Source organism: Orcinus orca, chromosome 12 (genome assembly GCF_937001465.1).
Source record: "Orcinus orca chromosome 12, mOrcOrc1.1, whole genome shotgun sequence".
Lineage (NCBI taxonomy): Eukaryota > Metazoa > Chordata > Mammalia > Artiodactyla > Delphinidae > Orcinus > Orcinus orca.
This window is the reverse complement of record NC_064570.1, coordinates 3,535,261-3,549,086: the sequence shown is the minus strand read 5'-3', so window position 1 is coordinate 3,549,086 and position 13,826 is coordinate 3,535,261. Positions and strand designations below refer to the sequence as shown.

The 13,826-nt window shown below is 36.4% G+C and overlaps 1 protein-coding gene across 2 annotated transcripts in view; it reads right to left on the bottom strand.

Moving 5' to 3' along the window:
- PDE10A (phosphodiesterase 10A) overlaps positions 1-13,826 on the bottom strand; it is a 583,168-nt gene that overhangs the window by 91,572 nt on the left and 477,770 nt on the right. For both annotated transcript variants that reach the window (XM_033404002.2, XM_004278863.3), the window contains 2 exons: positions 3,976-4,096; positions 3,439-3,488 (listed from right to left, as the gene is read on the bottom strand). In XM_033404002.2, the coding sequence (XP_033259893.1) occupies positions 3,439-3,488; positions 3,976-4,096 (171 nt within the window). The remainder of the gene's footprint in view (positions 1-3,438; positions 3,489-3,975; positions 4,097-13,826) is intronic.

Below are 13,826 nucleotides of genomic sequence, written 5' to 3'. Positions count from 1 at the left end.
TAAATGTCCTACCAGCTTTTTAAAACACATTATTTCAACACTGCTTTCAATTTCTTCCATTTACTGGTCTATTACTTTTCTATCATCATTTGCATTAAATGGAGCAATTTATATTTTCCTCAAAAACTGTCCATTTTAGCTAGATTTTCACATTTATTAATATAAGTATCCTCTCATAATTTGTCATTTTCACTCTATTGTTTTACTATCTTTTAAATTATCTTCAAAATGATTGTGATAATCATATTTTATGCTTTATTTTTAGTGCTTTAATACCACTTAGGTTGTTTTCTGTCATCTCCTAAACTTTCTATGTTTTCTTTACATTTTTCCTCTCTGGTAATATGAATGTGGCTTTTAAATTCTCCTAGTATAACTTTTGATGTATTTAAATATTATTTAAATTACATTCCTCAATGCATCAATTTCAGAAATTAAATTTTTTCTACTGATTCTCATTTACGAAAAAAGAAATTAATACTTTTATAAGTATAAGAATGTTATAGTCCCTGCCATGTCTGTCTTAATCCTTGGTATTTATTCATATAGACTAAAAATTTTATCTCAGTCCATTTGGGTTGCATTATTATAATTTTGTCACTAAAGTATATATATTTTGTTTTGAAAGTGAGTTATTAAGAAACACTTTCTAACTATGATTCCAAATCCAGAGACAATTTTTAAAAACATTGATAAATATCTATAATATGCTACCTTTCACGTACAAAGGAAGAAATATAAGAAAATATACATGTATCTGCTCATTGTTAAAAAAAATGTTTTATTTTATTTAATATGGTTAGCTTACATTTTAGAAGTATGTCAACATCTGTTGCAAGCAATATGGCAGATTAGATAATTTGACATTCCTGAAAAAAACAATTTTAAAATTATTTAAAAGCTGGATAAAGTATATTTCACAAATATTTTATAATGCATTGCTGGGCTGAGAAGAATGCAGGAATCCACAGAAATCTAAAAGGAAGCAGATAAAGGAACCCTGTGAGGTAAGCAAATCCCAAACTGTCTTTTTCTTGAGAGCATCAACGAAAGCCTAGATATAGAGTTGACGCTTGAACAACATGGGTTTGAACTGTGTGGATCCGTTAATTTATTTCAGTAAATGCCGTGGTAGTACTACCCATCTGCGGCTGATTTGAGTCTGCAGATGTGGACCCGTGGATACTGAGGGCCGACTGTAAAGTTTCATGTGGATTTTCAGCTGCATGGATGGGGCCAGGACCAGCAAAGGGCTATGGGCTCATCTTAGTTTGAAGGGTGAATATACTTACAGCTGCAAGGGGATTACAAGGAAACCAGATTATCTTGGATTTATTGCTGGAGGGAAAATAAAAATCTCCTCTGAAAAATAATAACTGCACATCATGTGGATTTGAGGCTTGCATCTGTACCACTCAGTAGTCTGAAAAAAAATCTCAACTAGATCATTTGATTAAAATTGTCCTGAATTGATACTGCCTTAGGTGATTGACAGAAGTGTTTGATCGATACATTGATTGATACAATGTATCAATTGATTGATCAATACATTGATACATTGATACAGAAGTGTTTTCTAAATCATAATCACGCAGAAGTATGCAAACAATGAAGTGAAAAGTATAGCCAAGTGATTAACAGCATGGGGTTTGGGAGTCTAAATCCAGGCTCCAAGAGTCAAGCACCGTTGGAGATGCCCACACTGCAGACCCAGGCCTCGAGGCGCCCGCCGCTCTTCGACCTCTGCAAACAAGGTCTCCCCATTCTCCCCATTCTCCTTCAAGTGGAGCAGAAAAGGGCCGACCCACCGTGGCAGCCTCGGCCTAGGGTTCATATCATTTCTTTTCAGGTAAACAGCTAGAATGCTGAGTCCACGATCCAGGTTTCAGTAGAGAATCTGACTGGTCCCCGTTTGGGCCACAAAGAGCTGTGACTGAAGGTCAGGGGTCACATGAAACAAACACGGCTGCCATGGCCAACCCCTGTGGGTTTGTCTGGAGATGTCGGGGAAGGAGGAATGAGATGCGGACTATCGCAGTTACATGATAATAAACATACCAGATATCATAAAAATTATGGCAAATTATATAATAATTTTCTGAAAGGAAGTTTTGATTTTTAAGTAAAAATCTCAAATTTTAGAAACAATTTTTGGAATGAAGAGGAAAGAGATCTGTTTGCTATTTCAGTAGCTTAGCCATTCTAAAATACTATCGGTATGTAAAACATAAAGTATTTACAAGTGGGAGTAATTATGAATAATTCAATTTACTAAACCCTCTTGTTGACTGTTTATGCGAAAGGCACTAGGAGAGATGCTAGGTGAATACAGAAGTGAATAAGAAAAGGTCCTTGTCCTAAAGAGCTTTTAATCTTGTAACATAGATTATCACAACGCAAGGGGAAACGAGGGCCGTGCAAATGGAGAGGATCAGTTATGAACTAAGTCGTTCAGCCAATAAATACTTTTTGTGCAACTACTGCTGTGCTTTGCACATGAATACTATTAAAAATCTCAGACTACTGTGTCTCTATTCCTACTAACATTTTATATAATATAAATATTATATAATATTATACTATATATTTTGTGAGTTTTGATTACTCACAAAAACAAATATCACATTGCAAAAATACATCCCAAATCTCAAATAACAATACCAAACGCACAAGAAATACACAGTAAAAGTTTGCAAAATAACCTTGTAACGGAGTCTTATATATTTCGGCTATGAATATAGGTGTTATTGGTTCAGAGCATTTTTCTAAAATGTTACATATGTGTTAATACCATAATAAAACTCAGATGCCAGTAATGGAATGCCTCGAAATACTTTTGAAAGTGCCTATGCAAGCTGCACTTGACAGTGGACTGTGCTTGCAGTGAGTCAAACCAGAAACACAGGGTCTGTCTGGCACACCAAAGGCTGGACCAGGCACCCCTGGGCAGCCCCATGCCACCAAACAGTCTGAGCCATGGCCGCCACAGCTCAGGAATCTATACCTAGCAACTCCATCCCTGCACTTTGAGAGTCATCTTAAAAACTATCTAAAATATTCACATAAAACTTCTGCTCTCATTTTCTTCTACTGCAGATTGTGTGTGAAAAAGGCATAGACTGTCCCTGACATCCCAGCCCACAGTGAGGAAAGACCTTCTATACCAAACAGTAAGTCTAGAAACGCCATTCAGAAAATAGGATGCCACAAACCAAAACCAAAACAATTAAATTATATGATTTTATGCCTAAATGTCACCATGTTGGCAATATTCCCAACTGGTAATAACCACATATAGAAACAAAATACAAAATGAGCTTTACGGTACTTAATTATGATACATCTATTAAGTTGTTTGTAACATAATAGTTTATCTTTTTAAAGAAGCTTATAACATTCTCTTATCTAGAGCACCTATATCTAAATTTAGATACTTACATTATTACACTCTCCAAGGAAATACAGTGCAAATCCATCAGCTTTTGTGGCTGCCAAAGTAATAAAAAAGGAAGAAACTAATCTCAATGGAAGAATATAACATGCGTGAATTCTCTAAGGTGAGACCTCAAATATGAGTCTTTTGAATGGATTTGTTAGCAAAATTAACGGTCATGCAGTAAACTGAACAAAATAATTTATGGCTTTACTGAATCACAATGAGAATATTAGCTATTGCAATTTTTAAGATGTGACACCCTCAAATGCATACAGCAATGTACTATGTAATAATACATCTGTCAAAATGTGCATATCAGAACTATTAGAAAATACTTTTTAAATTTGAGACTTACATTTAATTTTTAAAGTATTTAAAAACAGACAAAGTGATATTCATAATACTGGATAACCAATAATATAGGCATCAACCGGAAAGAACGATGTACATATGCTTATATATCATCAGTGAAGAGAACATAATTTAACTTTATCTTCGGTTTAATTTTTCTACTAGGAGGAATATAAAACGTTTCTTACCAATTTTAATGATGCTACTCAATTCATAGAGGAGTAGTTGGTTGTCTCCTCCTGTATCCAACCGTTGTTCTATATAGCTGTTTAGTTCGTATACAACTCCCTGCATATTTGTATCTTGATACTATGAATAAAAGAAAAGACATAATTAAATATAATAAAATAAAAATTCCTTAGTTTGTAAAACATACTATTAATATATATGGCTTTATGTTATGTAATAGCTATTCATTATGCTTTTATAGAGCATGATTTAAATATTATGATCTACTATAAACACAGATTGAAAATTAAAATTGCTACAACTTACTCAGAATTATCTATAGACTCCATGCATGCTTATTTATGCTAAAACATCGAATGTTACAAATTACAATTTTGTTTCTGAAGTTTTATATTGATATATGATGTATCAGGCAACTAGATCAGTAGAAACAGTTCGAAAGTTTGCTAACTGAATGAAACATCCTAATATGCTAGAAAAGCCCCCCCGTGCATCGCACCGGGTGAAACAAAGTTTATTACTCTCCACTCACTTGGGTCCACGTGGCGACCACTCTAGTCTGACCTCAATTCTGTCACTAGAACGAGCTCAGGAGCCGCCGCCGTAGTAGCAGCAGCCCCGCTGCAAGCCCGTGGCCCTAGGCTGCACCGCGGTGCAGGAACAACAGCAGGTGGACAAAGGTCTGGGAAGAAGGTGGAAGCGAAACTGCTATAACCAGCACTGTGTCTTCTTCAAAGGGCTGAAAACAGTCTTCTAGGGAGCTTCCCTGCTACACAGCTTGCCTTCCTAAGCCTCTTCTAACATCAACCGTGGCGAACTTTAAAATAAAATAAAATTCTGTGGCTCAAAACACTCTTGGGGTTTTTCCCACTGTACTTAGAACAACAGCCTCCTCCCAGCGTGGCCTTCGCACTGCCAGATGTGGTTATTTTCTGCCTTGGAATCCGTCTCAAGCCACCTCTCTCTGTCTCTCTCTGTCTCTCTCTCTCCCCCACCCCTCTTTCTCTCTCTCTCTCTCTCTTTCTCTCTCTCTCTCTTTCTCTTCCTCTCTCTCTCTCTCTTTGTCTCTCTCTCTGTCTCTCTCTGTCTCTCTCTCTCTCTCTGTCTCTGTCTCTGTCTCTCTCGCCCTCTCTCTCTCTCTCTCCCTCTCAGCAGGCCTATTGCTTCCTGTTACTGTTGAGCACTGTACTCAGTAAACACCTGTGAAATGAATAAAGAATGGCTGAACCAGTCAGTCAATCATTCCACAGACATGCGCAGCCAATCCTGACAACCTACTATACGTAGGAACACTTCTAGAAACAAAAGATGCTAGAGCATGAACAAAATAAAGTTCCAGTCCTCAAGGAACTTACATTCCCGTTGGAAGAGAATAAGTAATCTACACGGTGTGAAGGAAGGCAGTGGTCACGGTGCAGAAAGGAGAGCTGGGACGGCTGACAGTAAATGAATGCCTTTGGAGGGAGAGGGCTACCTTTTAAATAGGATGGTCAGGGAAGGGAAGGTTCAGTGACATGAGATATGGGGACAGACTCCAATGAAACTTAGAACCCGTAAGGGCTGAAGTCTGCCCATCATCCACCACCTCTCTTGGCTTCTGACCTATTACCCAGAAAATCAGGTATCAGGGATGACTTGTCAAGAGATGAATACACACCGAAGGGAATGGATTAGATTTAGCTGAGGTATAGAAACCTCGGAAACAAAGGAGAATGGCATAGGCTGGTGCTATTCGCAGGTGCTGGAACACGCTAGAATAAAGACGACGGTGGAAGGCAAATTTATATGGGTGCAAAAGGCAGAAGTACTGGCTTCAGTGCGCCGGCGCTTGCTTGGCTAAAAGCTATTCCCCCAAATGGCTGACATTAAATGAGGCTGAAAACCAGAACTTCCCTGGTATATATTCCAACCTTGGCAACACTGGAATGCTAGAGGGGATTTGTCCTGCACGACCCGTTTACCCATCCCCTAGCTATATCCCACGGGCATCCCTTCATCAAGGCCATGAAAAATGCATCCAGAGGCCACACCCGCCTGGCCTGTGTGAAGAGCTCTGCGGTGTGGGCCTCGGATGACTAGGGGCACCACCGCCCTCCAACAGGGTCCCCTGCTTCACTGAGAAGATGGGATCTTGGCGTCGAGGGGAAAAGAGGCAGCACATAATCTCCAGAGATAAGGTATTGTTAGCAAAATGGACAAAACTGAAGCTGCTATCAGAATGACCTGGCCAGCAGAGCTCTTAGACATTGGATCAAGCACTCGATCAGTGTTCCTGGAACTGAAATAGGTAGGGCGACCTACTATTTTTCCATTTGTCTGGAGAGAGAAGTTCTGGGTTAAGCGAACAAAAATCTGACTTAATTACCACAGCAGGAAGTCAGGTACCTCAATGAATTCCAGACTTGAGCCACTTCACAGAACTTCTTGAATAAAGCCAGGGGAGACCAGGTCCCCTTGAGGAAGGATTTTGATTCACAGCCCCAACTTTACAGTGCTTCTCCCTACATTCCCCAAAGAGGTCTGCTGTCTTTAAGCTGGGTAACTGTGCACTGGGCGAAGGGGAAATTAGCAGAGTGATAGTGAAAAGGTGCATAAGAATCAAGAACACTTGAAATTCCAATGCCTACAAAACGTGACGGCATTGTGTGGGGTCGCAAAAGCTTTTGTTGTTTCTTATCATCTGTAAAAGGATCCTTTTTGAGCTATTCCAAGTTCTGAAGAACTCCAGAGAAAATATTCTACTCTAATATACCCTTTCTTCCTTACTGCTCCTCAGAACCACTCATTCTATAACCCCCCCACCCCAAAGTCCTGGGAAAGAGCTTATCTGAGACTGAAGCCAAGAGATAGAGACTGAGTCATAATGACAGACTTTGAACCCCTAGACCCAGCCATGCAAAAGCCTTCAAGCCTAAAATTCTATCCCTAGGCATTTCTTTTTCATGAATCAATCCATTCTTCGAATATACCCTCTTTTTGGTGGGGAAGGGATACTTTAGCTAGTTTTAAGGTGGGTGTTTAGTCACTCAATAGAGGAGTCCCTATAAAAATGATATACAGACTGGCCCTTTTCTCTGACAATGTAATTCTGAGAATAGGCCCTTTAAAATGACCAGAATGCAGCGCTGACATTAATGACCAGCTGTTCTCCATCTCTTTTGGACAGGAAATGGGTTGTCACACACAAGTGAGAACAAGAAGACATTTGGGGTTATGGACAGTTTATCATGAGATTTCCTTTCAAGTCTCTGGGCTTCATTTTCTTCTTTTGTGTAACAAGAAGATTGAAATATATTGTCTTTAAAATACCTTTCAACAGTAACCTTCTGTGATGATCTATGACCTCGATTTTGTTGTTGTTTATATTAAACTTCAAATTCTAATCTTGAACCTAACAGATGGGTTAGTACACGCTGTTTGCTTTGATAAGCAATGACAATCACATAAATCTTATAAGAGAAAAATGTTTAATTATGATTACTAAACTATACAAATGTAATATTACCTCTAAAATATTAAAGACGTACCTCCATAGTTAGTGGATCATTCAAACCATAATATACTGAAAATTTTAAATTATATATAAATGTGAATAACAGGAATAATTATTATTTGGTTCTTAGCCTTATGGCCATCTTGCTGGTCATGAGCCCTAACACGAGAGGGAAGGAAGACGCAACAAGTGGAGATGAACATCCAAAAACGCACTTCTCTTACGGAAACAACATGATGAAGAAGGTTTACTAAGGGATCAATTCCATTCAGTTGAATAAACTTTCAATTCCATGTCTTGACTAATAGAAAATTACGATAGTATATTCATGAAGTTGTTAAGAACTTGTGTTGGCACAGCATTTTTAACTTCACAAAGTCCTTTCACCACTGCCTTTATTAAAAGAACCCATATAAAGTATATACTGAGTATCACTGAGACATTCCTCAATCAAGCTGAGTTAGAACTCTAAGGTACAATGAGTTGGGCGGTATAAACCTTAGAATCAAACTGGACATGGCCAACCTCATTTTCTGTTCCACGCTGGTTTTCATGCAGTACTTGCTTTTCATTAGAGCAACCACTAAAACAATGGATTTGCAGAGATATGACTTCATTGACAGGACTGTAGTGACCTAACATTAAAACTGGGAACTATGTCAGGTTACTACTGAAACTGTGAGCTCCAGCAAGCTCTGACAGACGGTATTGTTTCCCATGAAACAATGCGATGTCCTAAATCCCATTAGTATGTCCTAAATCATCCCTGTGGGTTTGTTGTGGTGCCTAACGGCATTTGGGACACAGTTTGGGAAGCAGGGGAACGGCCACTCTTTCACCCAGAGGGAAATAGTATTTTATGAGACACAGTGGTAATGAATGGAGAAGTATTAAATCTTGGTTCAGAAAGAAAGCTGAGACCTGGTCTCACCAGAAGAGTAAATGTCCTCAGACTTGCTAAAGTGAATTAGGCGTTTAAACACAGATTGGAAGACCACCACAAGAGTTTAGAGGCAATTCAAGAATGGAATGGGAGAGAGAACAAGATGAAGTCTGTGATGCCTGCTGGCCCCAAGAGCCCATGACTCCGTGAGGGGTTACTGACGTATCTCGAAGCACTGTAACAAACACACTAGGAAACAGAGTGACATGGGTGTTAAGTTGGATAAATACTTAAAAGCATGGAAGATGAACTCTTAGTTTCCAGTATGAAGCTCAATGTTTGAATAATATCTTCTCATCATCATTCTTTAGATTTTTCCTGTTTCTTTTTAAATTTACCTTTTTTTTTTAAAAAAATAACTTTTTGTTTTGATGTAATTTCAAACCTACAGAAAACTACAAGACTAGTACATGAAAGTCCTGCATACCAACAATTATTTACATTTTGTCATATTTGCCTTATCCTCTTGGTAAATTCTTTCCCTTCCTTCCTTCCTCCCTCCTTCCTTCTCCTTCTCCTCCTTCTTTTTCTCCTTCTCCTTCTTCTTTCTCTCTCTTGCTCCGTCTTTTCTATCTATCTATACACACACACATATATACACACAACAGTAATAAATATTTTTTTCTGAATATTTGAGAACAAGTTGGTATGCTCCTTTTACCCAAACCTTCAGTATATACTTCCTAAGAAAAAGAATATTAAGAGAATACACTGAATTTGTACACTGAATGTGAGAGACATAGTTACAATGCAGTTATCATAATCAGAAAAATTAACATTGCTACAACAATATTAGCTAATTAAAAATTCACATTCATAGAGAACAAACATGTGGACACCAAGGGGGGAAATTGGGGGGGGGGATGAACTGGGAGATTTGGATTGACGTGTATACACTAATATGTATAAAATAGATGACTAATAAGAACCTGCTGTATAAAAAATTAATTAATTAAATTAAAATTTAAAAAATTCACATTCAAATTTCATACCTTGTCCCAATAATGTCTTTATAATTATCCCCCGCTCAGTGGTCCAGGTTTGAACTCCAGATCATGTATGGCATCTAGCTGTCGTGTCTTTTTGGTATACTTTAATGTGGAACAATTCCACAGCCTTTCTGTGTTCAAGCCTTTCTTGAACTTGATGTTTTTGAAGAATATGGGCCAATTTTGATTTGTCTGATATTTTCTCAAGATTAGATTCAGGTTCTGTGTTTTTGGCAATAATACAATGAGGTGATGAAGCTAGAATACTATCAACCATCCTACATTTGCTATTTGGCATTCTACTGGGGAGAAGAGCTTTCTGTTTTCCCTCATTCATTCATTTACATGAGCCTGGACTCACAGATGCTTATTTTATTCAACATATGTAATTAATATTAATTAATACTGTTATACATGCATTTTAATGCTCAAATTGTCCCAGATTTGACCAATGGGAAGCCCTTTAAGATATCTCCTATGCCCTTTTGACAAATTTTCATGATGCTTTCAAGACTTTCTTACTTTCTCATCAAATATTTTGCTAGCGCTTGAACCAGCCATTTCTGTTTCTTAAAAGAAGTCCTAGATCCTTTTAGTGGCAAATGACATTTAAAATCTAAGAGCTGGAGCTATATGTGCCCACTGCTGTCATTGCTTCTAGGCTTCTTATCAACACAAATATAATATATATATATGAGAGGGCCTTATGTAAATATATATATACATATATACAAATATGTAATTCTTTACTTATTTATTTATAAATACATGTAGAGTAAAAGATTAAAAACTATGAGTTCTTACTGATACTTTCAATTTCAACCAAACACCACAGTGTACACATTCTAATATTCCCCATTTCTATATCTGTAATCCCTTACCCAACAATGAAATATCTTACTGCCAATGACTATAACATATTTACATATTTTCTCAAGCCTAGAACATATGGAAGTAGTTTCGGAATTGTTAAGCCATGTCACTGAAAATAGCAAACCTACTAACTAGTTGTCAATATGTTTTAGATTTTTAGGTAAATGTAAGAAATACTAAAATATACAAAAATGAAATGTTCAATTCATTAAGTTTTGACAAACAGATACATTCTTGTAACATATACACTAAATAAGACACACAAAATCACCATACAGGAATTAGTTGCATTTCTATTCACAGACTATCTGAAAAAGCAATTAAAATAACAATCTCATTTACAATAGCATGAAAAAGAATAAAATACTTAAGAATAAATTTAACCAAGGTGGTAAAAGATCTGTATGCTAAAAATTATAAAACACTGATGAATGAAATACAAGAAAGCACAAATAAATGAAAAGATACCCCCATACTCATGAATTTGAAGAATTAATATTGTTAAAATGTCAGTGGTATCCAAAGTGATCTACAGATTCAATGCAATCCTTATCAAAATTCCAGTGGCATTTTTCCTAGAAATAGAATAAACAATCCTGAGATTGTATGGAACCATAAGAGGCCCTGAATAGCAAAAGCAATCTTGAGAAAGAAGAAAAAAGGTGGAAGCATCACACGTCCTGGTTTCAAACTATATTATAAAGCTATAGTAATCAAAACAGTATGGTACTGTCATAAAAACAGACACTTACCAAATGGAACAGAATAGAGAGCCCAGAAATAAACCCATGCATATAAGGTCAACTACTCTTTAACAAGGGCAACAAGAATACACAGCATTGAAAGGACAGTCACTTCAATAAATGTTGATGGGAAAACTGGATATTCACATACAAGAGAATGAAATCGGACCCTTATCATATGCCATACACAAAAATCAACTAGAAATAAAGACTTAAATGTAAGACCTGAATACTGTATTGCATATCTGAAATATGCTAAGAGTAGATCTTCAGCATTCTCACCACACACAAAAAAAGAAAAAAGTAATTATGTGAGTGATGACTGTATTAATTAACTTTATTGTGGTAATCATGTTACAACATATATCAAATCATCACCCTGTATACTTTAGACATATACAATTATTATTTGTCAAAAAAAGAAAAGGAAAATAATTTTTTAAATAAATGTAATTTTTAAAATAAATAATAAACATCTCAGCAATAATAATAAAGGTATAGAACATTTCATCTTTCTATAAAGTCCCTCCCATGGTCCTTCTTAATTAACCATCTTCCCACTAGAGTGGTGCCTGTTTTAAGAATTTTATGGAAATGGAATCACACAACATGAACTATTTTGAATCTTGTTTTATTTGTTCAACATAGTATTATTGATATTCATCCATGTTGGTGTGTGTTCTGGTAGCTTGTTCCTTTCTATTTCTGGTAGCATCTGTGGTATAAATATACCACAAATTGTTTATCTGTTCTACTATTGTTGGATATCTGGGATGTTTTTGTTTCCAGCTTTGGAATGTTGGGAATAAAGCTGTTATGAACATTCTTGCAGAAGTCATTTTGTGAACACAGGTTTTCAATTATATTAGAATAAAGGCCACATGTAACAAACCAACAGCTAACATCATACTCAATGATGAAAAGCTGAAAGCATTTCCTCTAAGATCAGGAACAAGACAAGGATGTCCACTCTCGCCACTTTTATTCAACATGCTTTTGGAAGTCCTAACCACAGCAGTCAGAGAAGAAAAAGAAATAAAAGGAATACAAATTGAAAACGAAAAAGTAAAACTGTCACTGTTTGCAGATGACATGATACTATACATAGAAAACCCTAAAGACACCATCAGAAAAGTACTAGAGCTCATCGATGAATTTGGTAAAGTTGCAGGATACAAAATTAACATACAGAAATCTGTTGCATTTCTATACACTAACAATGAACTATCAGAAAGAGAAATTAAGGAAACAATCTCATTTACCACCACATCAAAAAGAATAAAATACCTAGGAATAAACCTATCTAAGAAGGCAAAAGACCTGTACTTGGAAAACTATAAGACACTGACGAAAGAAATTTAAGAAGACACAGACATTTGGAAAGATAAACAGTGTTCTTGGATTGGAAGAATCAATAATGTTAAAATGACATACGTCCCAAGGCAATCTACAGATTCAGTGCAATCCCTATCAAAATACCAATGGCATTTTTCACAGAACTAGAACAAATAGTTTAAAAATTTGTACGGAAACACAAAAGACCTCGAATAGACAAAACAATCTTGAGAAAAAGAACAGGGCTGGAGGAGTAATGTTTCCCCACTTCAGACTATACTACAAAGCCACAGTAATCAAAACAGTATGATACTGGCACAAAAACAGACACAAAGATCAATGAAACAGAATAGAGAGCCCAGAAATGAACCCACACTTATATGGGTAATTAATCTATGACAAAGGAGGCAAGAATATACAATGGAGCAAAGACAGTCTCTTCAGTAAGTGGTGTCGGGAAAACTGGACAGCTACATGTAAAAGGATGAAATCAGAACATTCTCTAACACTATACACAAAAATAAACTCAAAATGGATTAAAGACCTAAATGTAAGACCAGATACCAGAAAACACCTAGAGGAAAACATAGGCAGAACACTCTTACATAAATCACAGCAATATTTTTTGGATCTCTTAGAGCAAAGGAAACAAAGGCAAAAATAAATAAACGGGACCTAATTAAACTTAAAAGCCTTTGCACAGCAAAGGATATCATTGACAGAACAAAAAGACAACTTACTGAATGGGAGAAGATATTTTCAAATGATATGACTGATAAGGGGTTAACATCCAACATACATAAACAGCTCATACAACTCAACATGAAAAAAAACAACTGATTAAAAATTGGGCAGAAGAAGTGAATAGACACTTTTCTAAAGAGGAAATGCAGATGGCCAAGAGGCACATGAAAAGATGCTCAACATCACTAATCATCAGGAAAATGCAAATCAAAACCACAGTGAGATATTACCTCACACTTATCAGAATGGCTATCATCAAAAATCACAAATAACACATGTTGTTGAAAAGCGAACTCTTGTGCACTGCTGGTGGGAATGTAAATTGGTGCAGCCACTGTGGAAAACAGTATGGAGGTTTCTCAAAAAACTAAAAATAAAACTACCTTATGACTCAGCAATTCCATTCCTGGGTATATATCCAAAAAAACCCAAAAACACTAATTCAAAAAGATACATGTACTCCAGTGTTCATAGCAGCATTATTTACAATTGCCAAGATATCGAAGCAACCTAAGTGTCCATCAACAGATGAATGGACAAAGAAGATGTGTTATATATATACAATGGAGTACTACTCAGCGGTAAAAAAGAAGTGAATTTTCCAATTTGCAGCAACATGGATGGACTTGGAGAGCATTATGTTAAGTGAAATAAGAAATAGAAAGACAAATGCTGTATGATATCATATGTGGAATATAAAAGATACAACTAGTGAATAAAATGAAAAAGA